The sequence below is a fragment of the Haliaeetus leucocephalus genome, unplaced genomic scaffold (assembly GCF_000737465.1).
Source record: "Haliaeetus leucocephalus isolate CR32 unplaced genomic scaffold, Haliaeetus_leucocephalus-4.0 Scaffold2, whole genome shotgun sequence".
Lineage (NCBI taxonomy): Eukaryota > Metazoa > Chordata > Aves > Accipitriformes > Accipitridae > Haliaeetus > Haliaeetus leucocephalus.
Genome location: NW_010972438.1, coordinates 15821017 through 15834557, shown reverse-complemented (window position 1 = coordinate 15834557; position 13541 = coordinate 15821017). Strand labels below are relative to the sequence as shown.

Here is a 13541-nt window from a genome sequence, read left to right as displayed (position 1 = left end):
ACAGTTATCCAATCCAAGAAGTAGTGCAACATCCTTGATGCTGGACTCCTTTGCCTGTCTTGGTTTGTTTTACCACGTTAGTAGTGTCTATAATTTTTCCTTTTCTGATAATACCAAACACATTTCCATGAAGGGCTCAAAACAATACTAGATTATTTGCAAATGCGGAAAGCATGACACCGAGTGCAATAACAGTATTGGAAAACCTCCTACAGTTATTTATTCTGTGTTACATTTTGTGACAGGACCCCAGGTTGACCTGAATTTAGAGGTGGAATTCTCAACGTGTCTTACTGGAATCAAGCATACTGTGAACCTCGAGGGGCTTGCAGTCTTTGAAGGGTATTTTTCTACAATACAAAGTAGAATAAGAAAATTTGTTTGGTAAAGAAAATTTGGGTTTTCTGGGAAAGATAGATTAAAAGAAAGTTTGAAAGAAAATCCCCTTCCCTTTTCTTCACTGTGTCCTTGCAATGCCCCATGCTCTAATCTAGCTTTTTAACCTATCCGTTTTTTGTAGGTTGCAGCAAAATTTACACAGTTCCATCAAAATCCTGAAGTCCGCTTTTCTACATCAGAAAATCCTCTCAGGTTTCCCCTGGTGCTTATAGGTCTGCAGGCTCCTGTCCTTGCCATACCTGGCTGTACTGCAACAGCCTCTTCTTCCTCAGCAGCTGTGCGGAGGAAGGTTACACTTCCCTCCGAAGGGCTCCTCCTGACCCAGCCTGCAACAACCAGGAGACAGCAAATGGCCGGACTGCCTCCCTGCACCTCAGCCACGGTCATTTTAACAAAACGTGTATTACCCAGATGTTAAACTAGGAGCAAGGAAAATAGATATATGCCCTCTTATGTGTCTTCTTCAGAGACAATCATTAGAGGGAGGAAGAGGCAGTAATAGAAAACAAGTAGGAACAGGAGGTACTTTGGGATGGCTGGAGCTGGATAAAGACACCAAAATGGCATAGTTTACCATAGGTGCGAGTAGAATAGAAAGATCTGCAGTGCTTTTTGAGGGCCAGGGAAAGATCACGTAGTTTACTGCGAAACTGCCTCTTGGCAGTGTATAAAGCAAACCACGGGAATCAGAGGTACCCGCTGGGTTTTACACAGAGACAGGCAGTTTTTAGACTATGCAATAAAGGGTCAGACCAGAGGACTATTACTGTTATTGTTAGGAAAATTATTTGTTTCCTATGGCCTCCCAGAAGGGGTAATGTCAGACAAACCTCCATAGTTTATTTCAAAGGAATTTGTAGCAATTATTATACTGAATTGCTGACATATAGGATCTTGTAACAGCCAAGTTTCAAATCAGCAACAGAATAAAGATTTGTCTCGCTGTAACAAAGACAGGCTTTTTTTTTTTTTTTTTTTTTTTTTTTTTAAAGAAAAAACGGTGAACCTGGATTTTTAAACTTCGGTGAAAAGTGACAAGAATGCCAGCCGAGGAAAAGGCATAATGGGATGTAAATCTCATCTGCTGACCCTTTTATTCTTAATCAAGAAGAGCTTTGACTACTAATATTTCCAAGCAAGGAAATAGTCTTGATTTTATAAAAGGCTATAGATGGGATTGACAAACTGAATTCAGCAACACGTAATATAGAACTCTGATTTGTAAAGTCTTATAAATGTGCTTTTGAAAATAATCTCAGTAAAAGCAATAGGGTTAGTTTCATATACAAAAGTATGTAGCATCTAGTTTCTGTGCTAATTATTAATAGGAAATGCTCACTTGGATTCCATCTGACTAATTCCCTCACATGGCAAAACTTGACCAAACCATATGTATCTGAAGGGATGTGCTCAAATAGGAGTAAACTCAAGTTCTGAAAACAGTAAAAATTACATCGGAGAGTACTAATATTTGTATAAGGATTCAACTTAAATTTGAAGGCCCAGTAGAGCATTGTGTGTATGCATGCATTTGTGTTTTGAGATGTTCAGGTTTTTAAATTTCCCCCCCCTCCCCCCCCCCCCCCTTCTTGAACTTATCTCCACTGTATGTGGGCTATAAGCTTTCTAATTTAGTTTGAATATCATCTGGAAGGAAGTATTTCTGCAATGATACTTCTGTACCTAACATTGCATATGTTGCCTTTGATGCCTTGACTGTACTTGAAGTACTATTTTGTAGAATATGGCATACAAATTAGCTCATTATGGAAACATATGAGTTTGCTATGTGTAGTGGGCTTTGGCAAACTGTAGAGTTATTTAGTATTTATTCCAAAGGTGGAAATTTGGACGTCATTCTTTACTGCACCTGTCTTTATCTGAGATACCAATGAAAGGGTTCTTGTAATTTTTACATGTATTTAGCAAGAAGGTGGCATTAAAAAAAAACCAACCAAAACCCCAAACCACAAAAAAACCCCAAACAGTTAGAGGGAAAACTAGTTTCAGTGTTTCAATAAGAAAGTAAAAAATTCGTATTGCAACTTTCTCCTTTTGTTTGAATGAAAAAAAGAAAAAGCTTCCATTTATCAAAGTAGTTAACCAAGTTGAAGACTAGTAAGTAGATAAACATTCAGAAAAGCTTTAAACTGCTCTAAGTAATGCTCTAACTTTTTATACAGGATTTAGCTCATGTATTTACAGTTCATCAGGTATCTGCAATTTCTGCAGCAACCCTTGTATATCATTCTATATAATCAATTATTTAAACAACAGGTTTTGAAGAAACACATATAAGTCATACTTTAATGTGACCATGGCTTGTATTTTGCTATTGGATCATTCAGGTTTTAGGATGAAAGGATTTTACTTGCAGCAGTTCTCCCTGCCATGGATTTTGTTACATTTTATATTGTGAAAACAGAGAAATTGTGGCTGGTTGCTTTCAGTATTTGTGAATTAGTGAGCACGTGACAATTCTCTTTCATGACCTATACTAATGTGGACATTAGCTTTTAGCAGAGTACTATATGGAAGTTGTATTTTCTATCTGTTTTAATTCAGAGCAAGGACAAAAGGTCAGTCAGAAGCTCACTGGAGATCTTGAAGGTCTTTTTGGTATTGATTCACCTGCCTGTTTCTATGTTCAGCTGATGCCTGTAAAGAGACAATTTGTATTGGAAAAAGAAATTTTCTGAGAAGGTGGATTTAGCACAAGGCTAAATTGCTGTGTATAGTGGATTTCTCTATGAGTATGAAAGTTAGAGGAGAAGAATTCAAAAAAAGGGAAAACTGTATTGTGCCTGTAATAGGTTATTTTTCTGAGTTCCTCTCTGTTACCTACAATGGGTTTTCTTCTTCCTAAAGTGAAAACAGAACCCATTTTTCACCTCCTGATAAATAAGGTATTTTATATGTAATGGAGTCTACTCCCTGCTCTCTGTGCCTTTTTACATGAGTTGTTGCTTATAGTAAATACTATGCATGGCTAGGTACTAGGTATGGCTAATCTTATCTAAGAACACCTGTGTGATATAAATATGCATATATGCATAAACACCTTTTATTTGCATATATGTACATATAATCATACTTTTGTTTACACTACAGAAATGTATTGTCCTATGCATACATTATTGTATATTATGCATATATGATAATAGGTTTGCATAAGCAGTCAATAACTTTCTATTACCATTTTGTTTTTCTTTTCTCTGTCATAGAGCATACAACCTTCTACTTCAATATGATAAACCGCTTTTAATGTCAATTTCATTCATAATAAGTGTAGGTTTACATGTTTTAAAACTAAAACTATCTTCATGTTGAATTATATATGTGTATAGGAAGATGGAACTACTTCAAGTGTGATACCACATCTGATGAGAAAACAGCCCCTCTCAGTATTGTGGTATTTAACAAATTGCATGGTGCTTTTGTGTTACTTAGTAGAGAAGCTGTCAAATAATAAAATAAGTTAATAAGCTTTCAATAAGTTGAATCAACTGGCAATGTAAACATAGTTTCTCTAGTTTCTCTCCTTTATACTTTGTTTTATATTATGTTTGTGATTTTCTGAATACAACAGCTAAAGTAGCTGTTCAGATTAATTTAATGTATAATGATTGCTTGTTCTGTTTTGTTGTTTTCCAGCTCCCTCAGGCTCAAAAGGTAAAATACTTTAATCAAATCTTAGTCATTCAAAGTAGTCACTAGTCCTTCATGTTTCCATGGTGTTGTGAGCATGGTACGGTAGTGATCAGTGAAAGAGTTCACCGTGACGGGGGCTCTGGAGGTGAGCAGCAAGAAGGGTAGCTGACATGAAGGCCAGCTAAGGTACTCGCTGAGGGCAGCTCTCCAAACATATGAGCTGTTTTAACATGATAGGCATATAGTAGCCTACAACTTTAAAGCAACAGGGAGACTATTTTAGCAACAATTTGAAATAATAGTAAGGATTAAAAAAAGTCACCCCGTTATTCCCTGTGAAACATCTCTGGATCATTTTGCCTCCATTGTAGAGGCTGCAGAACCCATGGTGTAGCTGGTCCCCTTTCACTGCTCCCCACTGTATCTGTCAACACACTTTTGAATACATCCAACATTTGACTTCTCTGATAGGTTGCATACAGTTTTCATATAACATGCTCTTGCCTTTAAACAACTTCTGCATTGATATGGTATGTTACCAGAGTCACCACTGCACATCGTGATAGCACAATTGATTGTGGCAAACTTGAAGAATTGCTTGATGCCTGTTGCACCATCCTTGTATATTTCACAAATGTAATTAAAGCTTCCAGAAAATAGGAAATCTAGATGCTGTTTTGTGGTTTGCAGTGAAAAATATTAACATGAAAAAATGAATGGAATATACTGGGAAACTGCAATACTCACTTGTCCGAGTCGTTCTTATTGTGCTAGGTAAGGCACCTTTAAAAAGAAATATCATAGCAATTAATCAGTTAAACATCACTGTTATTAACAGTCTTGGGTGATGATCAAAGTCCAGTTTTTAATGAAAGCTATAGTTTAAGTTATCTTCAATGAATAGCTTTTGCAGAATCCTGAAGGCATCCACAGAACTCAAAACTTTGAAATGGCTAATTAATGTATCTCATCCACTTTTTAGTTTAAAAAGCAAGAAATATGAGCATGGGAGCTTTTATTTTTATGATGCTATGTATGTTTGAAATTTCCTTGCTCATAGAGCTCAGAAAATTCTATTTCAAATCTGCAGGTAATATACTATTTTTGTGACAGTGGACTATGTCCATAGTTTGTTCTTACATTTTGATAGTTGCAGAGCCTACCAAATGTGACATGGTAACAAAAACTTGCCTTTTTTTTTCTTCTTTTTTCTCTGGAAATAGATGGTTTAAAGAAATCTTTTGTTTACAGCTTCCTGGAAAAGTAGAAGGACTAAAAGACTGGCTAGACTGGCTAACTTTGGCTTTCTCATGTTCGCCTGCTTGTCTAAAAGTTTATGCCAACGGCTTCTCTTAACAGTTTGCAGAAAGAAGAGAGAGTGAGGCTATAATATTGCTGGTGCAGAAAGATATAACCAGTCAGGCCGTTTACCAGATTGTGTCATGTGGTGCTGTATTATACGCTCTGATGTCCACAGTTCTGAGTTATTAAATAATGTTGTGGTAAAAATTAGTCAAGTTTGAGTTTAGCGAAAAAGCACACATTTTTCATGGAAGGTCAAAAATGCCAATTTTCAGTGTGTTTAACACTTGAGCAAAATAATGTAGAACTAAGCCACATATTTTGTATATGTATGCATAATGTCTAGTTGATTGTATACTACTTTCATGCAGAGAAAGAGGAGAGGGGTGGGAAAGAAGGAATGGGATGGGGAGGGAAGACGGGTACAAGTAATCCAGAAGGGCTTTTGATAAATTCAGGTAAGAAATAAATCTTTTCATAAGCATGGCCTTAGAGCTTATGAGCAAAACAAGAGAATCTCTTGCTATCTGCAAGGTGAAGGGAAGCAGCACAGGGCTGATGCACGCCTTTATGAATGACTTAGTCACTGGTGTACATGTTTTGCCATATGGTGTCTGAACTTGTACTGTATTTTTGTTGGAATGTATGTATCATCTTGCAAATGTTTTCTCTATAAACATTTCAAACAGTCATGTCTCTCTAAAACATGTTCACTTTAATCTTTGAGTGATCTGAAAGAAAAATGTGGCATTCAAAGTTTACCTTTACTATTTTATATCCATTATAAATACTTGGTCATCTTGATGAAATGCGTTATGTCTTTTCTGTGAAAGACTGGCTACAGTCTTCTCAGTGTTTAGTCAATGTTCTATGGTGATTAGCTATTGATTTTGAAGACCTGTAGGTTTTCAACTGTCTACAGCAGTTAAATAACAATTAAAACCTGTTACTGTTACGCTATCTGCTCTAAATCAAATTGTTGCAAATTCAGAAGTGGAGTGCCAGTGAAATGAAGTATGAGGAGTTTAAGGTGGATGTCTGTTGCACCATGATATTTGTCTTGAAAAGATCTTTGTGATATACCCTATACTTAAAATAGAAAATACCACAAACCCCTCCCCAAAAACTCACCATAATTTCAGGTGCTAGAGATGCTGATTTAATACGGTTATGTAGCTTTCAGAAGAAAATATGTCTAGAAAGGTCTAATGTATCTAAAGGAAAGAGCCATTAACCAGACAAATGGAACAAATTTATGTGAATTTGATGTGTCCTCTATGTTGCTTTTCTGCATGTTTTTAGGTAACCATCTCACAGGGCTCTGAAAATAGTAATAAAACAAAGTCATCAAATTTACCAATTTCCAGACTTTTTCAGTTTGGCTTCCAAAATGACCTTTATCTTTGAAACACTTTTGAAAAGCAGCTTTTGTATTCATCGATGAGCAAAAGCTATTCTTCCTTAATAGCTCAAAAAGGTGTTTAGTTTCCTAGTAAGAAAGCTTTACTTGCTTCCTTGAGCAAACACAGCAGGATTCAAAAGCTGTTGTCCTACTCCTGCTGTGATGTTTTATTCTACTTAGCTTGTGTGAAGAGGTAGAAGTGAATAAATTAGGCACACAAATGAGAAGCAGATAGTTGTGTTTAGGAACATTTAGGAAAGTTTTTTTAATGATTCTCTCATGAATGGAATCGTATTTCCTCCATATAGAAATGTTTTGATGATATTTGTTGCCCAAAAGTTCCTGACAGCTTTCTTCTCTCTTTCTGTGTTATCCCTTAACTTCTGTAAGTAGTGCTTTGCCCTCCTTTTATCTTGATGCTATCATCTTTCAGCCATTTGGGAGCATCATTTATCATTCCCTGCATCATTTACCTTCTTATACTTTGAAGTGTTGAATTAACTGTCACTGGGAATAGAAAATAGAAAATTTGCAAAGCTGCTATTTCATTGAAGTGCATGACTAGTGATTTTAGCATTTTTATAAAATTATAGGAGTTAAATTGAATCTAATGAAGTAGAAAATAATGATGAAGTAAACATTTTGACCCTGGTTAGCATTCCTTTTGATCTGTTTCCTGCTGATGAGAGGCTATTGTTTTTCAGTTTCATAATGTATATAAAGTTGAGTGATCCATTCAGAAAGCTGCATTAAAATTTTCACTTACATGTCAATCACAATCTTAAATTTAGTTTCCAAATTTCTCTCTCTCACTCCTCAAGAAGCAAGCTGACTTCTAATAACAATTTTGAGTCAGCAATTTGCAAATTTTAACTAAGTAACTATTTTACAATATGAGGGGTTTTGCTGTTTCATTTCTTTGTGCTAAACATGGAAATGTCTCTCTAACTTTATACACTCACACAGGTTCCCATACTGTCCCAGGCCATAATTTGAATCTAAGCCAAAATAATAGTTATTCCTATATAAAACACATTTAAATGGTCAATTTCCAATTCTCTGATGCTTCCAGCTTGCCTCATGACTCGACTCAGCACATAAGAGCACAGTAGTCACAGAAGAAGACAGCACCTTGTGAAGCAAGCCTATGCAGAGTGGGGAAAGGAAGAAGGGGGGTGGGTTGGGAGGGTTGGCAGAGTTATAACAGGATAGTGAAGAAAAACGAAAAGCTTCAGCATGAACCTCATACTTCAAATACATCCCTACGGAACTGCTGTCTGTTGTGGGTAAAGTTTCAGCAGCAGCACTGTGGCAACCACTTTCAACACTGGTGCCTTGTCAGAGGGTTTGCAGTGTTCCCGTGCCCCACAGTTGCAGCCCACTTTCAGTCCCCCTGAATATAGCAATGTTTTTCCCCTACTTTCCGATTGTTTTTTTTTCACAAGGCTGTATAGGCTATGCCAGCAGACCTTCTTTTTCCTCGCTCAAGTCCTTTAAGTCCTATTTCCTTCCAGGTCTACAGGCCAAAGGTTCCTGTGTCAGCATAGCTGCACAGCCCTCCTCGAACAGTTGCTCAGGTGCCTCTGTTTAGCCCCATCATATCTCCTAACCTTGCTTCATTTTTAGATTCAGAATGTTAGCTCCAATTTTAAGCTCTGTCCTACAGATCTAATGGCCTTATGGACCTTTTCTGCATTTTAGCCTGTTGGTATTTTAATTAAACATTGTGGAAATCAAAGCTCCTGTTGTGGGATGGTGACAAGCCAACTAGGAATGCTGTAGATTCAGGAAGATTAGAATTCAAAGGAATGTTATTGGGCTAGAGGTTAGTCTATGAGCAAATTTGGGCATTGTTGTGGTTATTCAATAGTTTTCATGAATCAGAATTGGTGGGAGCTGAATCTGACTTTGCTTGACACCGTTTGCTGCAACAGATATCCCATTCTGTGGAAATGCACTGCAGTTATTACAGTCCAATGTAAGTGCAAAAATGAGGAATATGTCAAGCAACAAAAGAGTTAGTGTAAAAAAATTTCTTATTTTGTTTTGCTAGACATTGTTTAAATTGGGAAATGGAGATTGAATAGAATTAGCACTATGGAAGTTAAATTCTGAGCTGAATAGTCCTGCTAGGATTTCCTGATATCTATCTATCTATCTATCTATCTATCTATCTATATCTATATCGCATAGAGATAATGAATCTGTATTAAAAGAAAGATGTTTTGAGGTTTCAGATCTAATATTTTCTTGGATTAATATCTTTTTAATATGGTGAAAGTTGGTGAAAAAATTCTAGAAACCCTGACACAAGTTGTGGTTGTCTAAAACACAAAGTCTAAACTCTGAAAGATAATGGAAAAAATATGAGTTTTAGATCTTAAAATTTGTTTCCTTTCTGTGACTAGTTATAGTTAAAAAATTAGCAACAAAAAGTAGAATTGCCCCATCAAATTTGCCTTTTATTTAAACTAATTTGTATATTGTTTATTTTGCCTTTTTTTAATTCATCAGTAACACTTAGGGAATATGTATATTTAACACAATATAAAAATACCACTTCATAGCCAGCTAAAGTGAAACAATATTGCATATTGTCTTTGAAAAAAAATCAGGAATAGCATCTAAAAAAGGATACGGGCTTTGTAACTGTCCTTACTTGTTCTTTCATCTCAGGAGATATCCACTGGTCCGTCGCTGGCAGAGCTTGGCTTCATTATAGTCATTGCACAATATATGTAGACAAGAATAACATTGTATTATCAGTAATAGATATGGACACTGCTAACTCTGTGTCAGAAATTCTGGACAACCTACTGTAACTCTTCTTGGCTATACACTCCAAAGGAAAATGGTTCAGGGATCCTTCTCAAATTCCTATTGCCGTAATGGAAACATATAAGGAAATGGATATTCTTTCCTGTATATGTGTTTCTGGAGTAATTCTGGAGTCTGCCTTAATCTTTGCCCTGGGAGATGGATGTAAGTGCTAGATGTCAGGCTAAACTCTCTTTGGTTTATATGCTTCATGTGAGAAGTAAGTGGATGCTTGTATATTTATTGTTTCTGGAGATTTATTTGGGGTTGTTCTGAGGGGCGTAACCCTGTTCAGCAAGGAGTTAAAGGGAAAACTGTAGCAGTTAAATCTATTTCTAAAAGGAGTTTTACTCCAAATATAAAACTATTAGTGCTAGGCATTACAGATCTGTGACTTTCTCAGAGAGTAAGTTCTGTTTCTTTATCCTAAACAGACGAGTCATTTAGACTGAGAAAGGTTTGTTACTGTTTGCTAAGCATTTTATCAGACTGAGTGTCCATGGCCCTTGTATAGATTCTTGCCTAAAACTGTTATCACTTGGTCTTTTCAATAGAACAACTTTCTGGGGCAAACCACCAGACCATAGATGATAACTTACAAAATCCTGAGATCTAGTTGAAAACTCTGTGTTTTTCTTTGGGGGTCTAGTTTTAGTTTTTCTTGCCAATGTCATCCAAAGTAGCCTTGCAATTCTGAAACAAAACATACTGGTGCAAGTTGGAGGAACTACAAGAACTTACTTTTTTGCAATACTATTAGATGAACATGTTGAAAAATGAATATTCTGTAGCATAATTCATCCAAACTTCAAATGAACTGAACTCAAGCATTGAAATACATGTATTTTTACTCCACCATTGTAATTCCATGTTTTAGAGAGCCAAAGGAATAATAAGTTAAACTACTTGTGTTCATGTGAGGATCTTTCCAGAGTTGAAGGAATAAGAAACATGAGGGGCTGTACAGTTCAGTAGTCTCCCATAAGCATGTATACCCATATGCATGAATCCACACACATTTAATATTTCACTGAACCAAATTCCCATGAATTCTTATTGCACCAATTTCACATTTTTCTATGTTCATTAGCCAGTCAAGCACTGTCAAAACACTGGCATTTCATAGCTGTTTGAGGCTAAAGTTACCTTGTATTTTTCTGGTAATGGTGGCTTAAATGGTGGCCAGGTTCTGCTTAAATATTCCTAGAATCACCTGACAGAAGAGGTCTGCTAGTTTCACTCATGATGTAAAAGAGATGGGAATACTTTCTGCTAAGGGCCAGAAAGAAAGAAAATGAATTAGTGAAGATCTTGAGTGGAAGCTAGGCTCAGAAAGAAATTAAATTGAGGTTTGTTTTGTTGCTTTTGGTTTATTAATAAACCCCAGAAGGAATTATGTTATTGTGAGTTGATATTCTTAGCAGAAGATGAAATTTGTAGTGTATTCAAATGTAGAACTAAATCACAAATGAACAGCTCAGCAGAAAGGTAGAAAATGGAAGAATTTTTGAAATGGCTGGTGGAACAACAGCAGCTGCAATATGAAAACTTAATTGTATACTGGCAGTACTGAAAAAGAGATGCTCATTCAGCATAGGGAGGTCTCCTTTTTTCTGGTTTTCAGAGGAGAAACTTGAATATGAAAAAATACCTTTACTGCAAAGGAGCTCTGCCTGTGTATACATGGTTTGCCTGTGTTCCGAGGTTCCAGTACATAGCGTGCCTTTGCCGCAGGAAGGACTGTCATGAGCCTTCGCATTGCTTTCACATTACCGTGGAGAATTTATTCAGGATCAAACCACTGGTGTACACAGCAGAAGCCACTCAAGTCTCATACATTGTTGGGGACTCCCAGACACATCCACTGGTCCTATTCTGTGTGACAAAAAAGGCAGACCAATACTAGTTAATAGATTAGTCAGACTAGTAGAATAGTGAAGACTACTGAGGTTTGAGAGAACTGAATTTAGAGAGGAAGCACAGACTGTGTTTATGAAGGAAGATGCCTTCGTATGTAAACTGGCATAGACAAATCCATGTTTCCTCTCATGAAGGTATCTTCCCGATTCATTAAGGGAGACGCTGATTACAGCACTTATCAGCTGTAGTCCTTAATCAAAATGACTCAGTTGGAGAACAACTTAATTGCATTCGAGCAGAAGAAACTGAACTAAACCTTAGGTAATTTTTTTTTTTCTTTTTTTCTCCCCCCCCCAAACAGTGACCACTGTGTTTTATGAGGCAGCCTACTTCCCCATATTACATTCCATGCTTGAAAATAAAACATTCCAATATTTGGATGGATAAACATTTTTTTTTTAATAAAATGTCTTTGCAGAATTCCTGTGATAAGGTAAACTCAGGGTTTTGTTTTGAAATGCATAAGGCTCATGTAAACATGCTAATTTGGCTTTTGGAAAAAGCAGGAACTTCTTGCTATTCTATGGGGAATAAATATCTAACAGAGTAAGCAAAATCTGAAAGGACAGGCACTTAGTGCCATACTGCATGTAATCAGAGTTCTGTATTGTTTAGCATGAAGATGACTTACTCTGCAAGAGTGGATGCTTGCTGATGTCAGACATTTAAGATGGTTAGTGCATTTATAAATACAGATCTAAATAAATATAGGAAAGTGTATGTAAATATAAGTAAATATTTATTCTATAAATATAAATAAATAATACAGGCCTGGCCCCATTTGCCTTTTCAAAGAAATTACTCTCTAAGAAGGTGACTTTGATATCTGTAATACATTTTAAAAAGCCATGAGTAATTTATTGCATGTTTTTCCATGTTTATTTTTCTGTCCAAAATTTTTGGATCCTTATATTTATTTTCTCATTTCATTTTCATTTGACTAATTTTAATTTGCTGACTGAAGCATCGGACAATGCCTTAAGCATTGCTCTTGAATTCTTATCTTTTATTTGTGTTAGTTTCCATCTGTTTCCAGTAATCCAAACCCAAGAATTTGGAGAAATTGGAATTCGCATCCACTTCTGAAAGTACTTTCTTCAAAAATTGCAAGGGACCATAACAAGCTAGTCTATGCAGATATGTTTAAGTAGAACAAAATTCTAAGTTAGTGCACAGATACCATCACTGGCCTAAAACTCTTAAACTGTTTTTCAGTGATTACTTTATGGTTCTATTTTGCCAATATTCCTAAAAAGGCAACAACAATTAATAGCTGTCTGGAATTTTCAGAGGCCTAATGAAATTAGATGCCCAATTCCTGGCAGAGGTCAGTGGTATTTGGAAACTAAACTTCCTGAAGCATGTTTGAAAATTTCGTCCCTAGGAAATGGCAGCAATATGCAACAAAACCATTATTTGAAACTATTTTTGTAGCATTCCACCAGTTTTGATTTGGTTCCATCTTTTACCCTGCAGGATGTTGTACTGAATCTGGGAAGTGTTTAGATGCATTTCAATGCTGCTTCTTATATTGTTTAATTTTATAGCAAAAAATACTGAGCAATAAAATGTTCTGAAAGGCACTTCAAAGCACATACCTTTTCCTTAGTTCACATCTGTTGGTAGCCTGAAGTGTTGGAGCTTGCCAGTGGAATTTTTATTTTCCTGGAGGGTTGGGGATGAAGCAGCTTTTGTTTCCTTGCCTTTTTCTTGATATTATGTAACCACTTGATGGAAATAAAAATACAGTAATTGATATGTTGCTAAATAGGTAAGAGACAGGACTTTAATGTCAGCCAGAGCCTATGTGTGTTAACTAATATGGTGCCCCAGGTAAAGAATAAGCCTAGATGCTTATCAGGGACATAAAGATAGAAGAAATAGAAAAGAGCTTGATTTGTTAATACTTAGAATGATGTGCAAAGAGACGTTCTTAAGCATTGGAAAAAAAACAGTGTAGGAGTAGAAGGGAAGAAAAGAAACAGAGGGTTTTCTTTGAGAACAGAACAAGAATTCAAAACAGAGTGTTGGCGGAATTGAAAGTTAGTGG

The 13541-nt window shown here is 36.2% G+C and overlaps 1 protein-coding gene across 1 annotated transcript in view; it reads left to right on the top strand.

Moving 5' to 3' along the window:
- CACNA2D3 (calcium channel, voltage-dependent, alpha 2/delta subunit 3) overlaps window positions 1-13541 on the top strand; it is a 476027-nt gene that overhangs the window by 334852 nt on the left and 127634 nt on the right. Inside the window, exon 14 of the mRNA XM_010572633.1 lies at window positions 4054-4071. Coding sequence (XP_010570935.1) covers window positions 4054-4071 — 18 coding nt within the window. The remainder of the gene's footprint in view (window positions 1-4053; window positions 4072-13541) is intronic.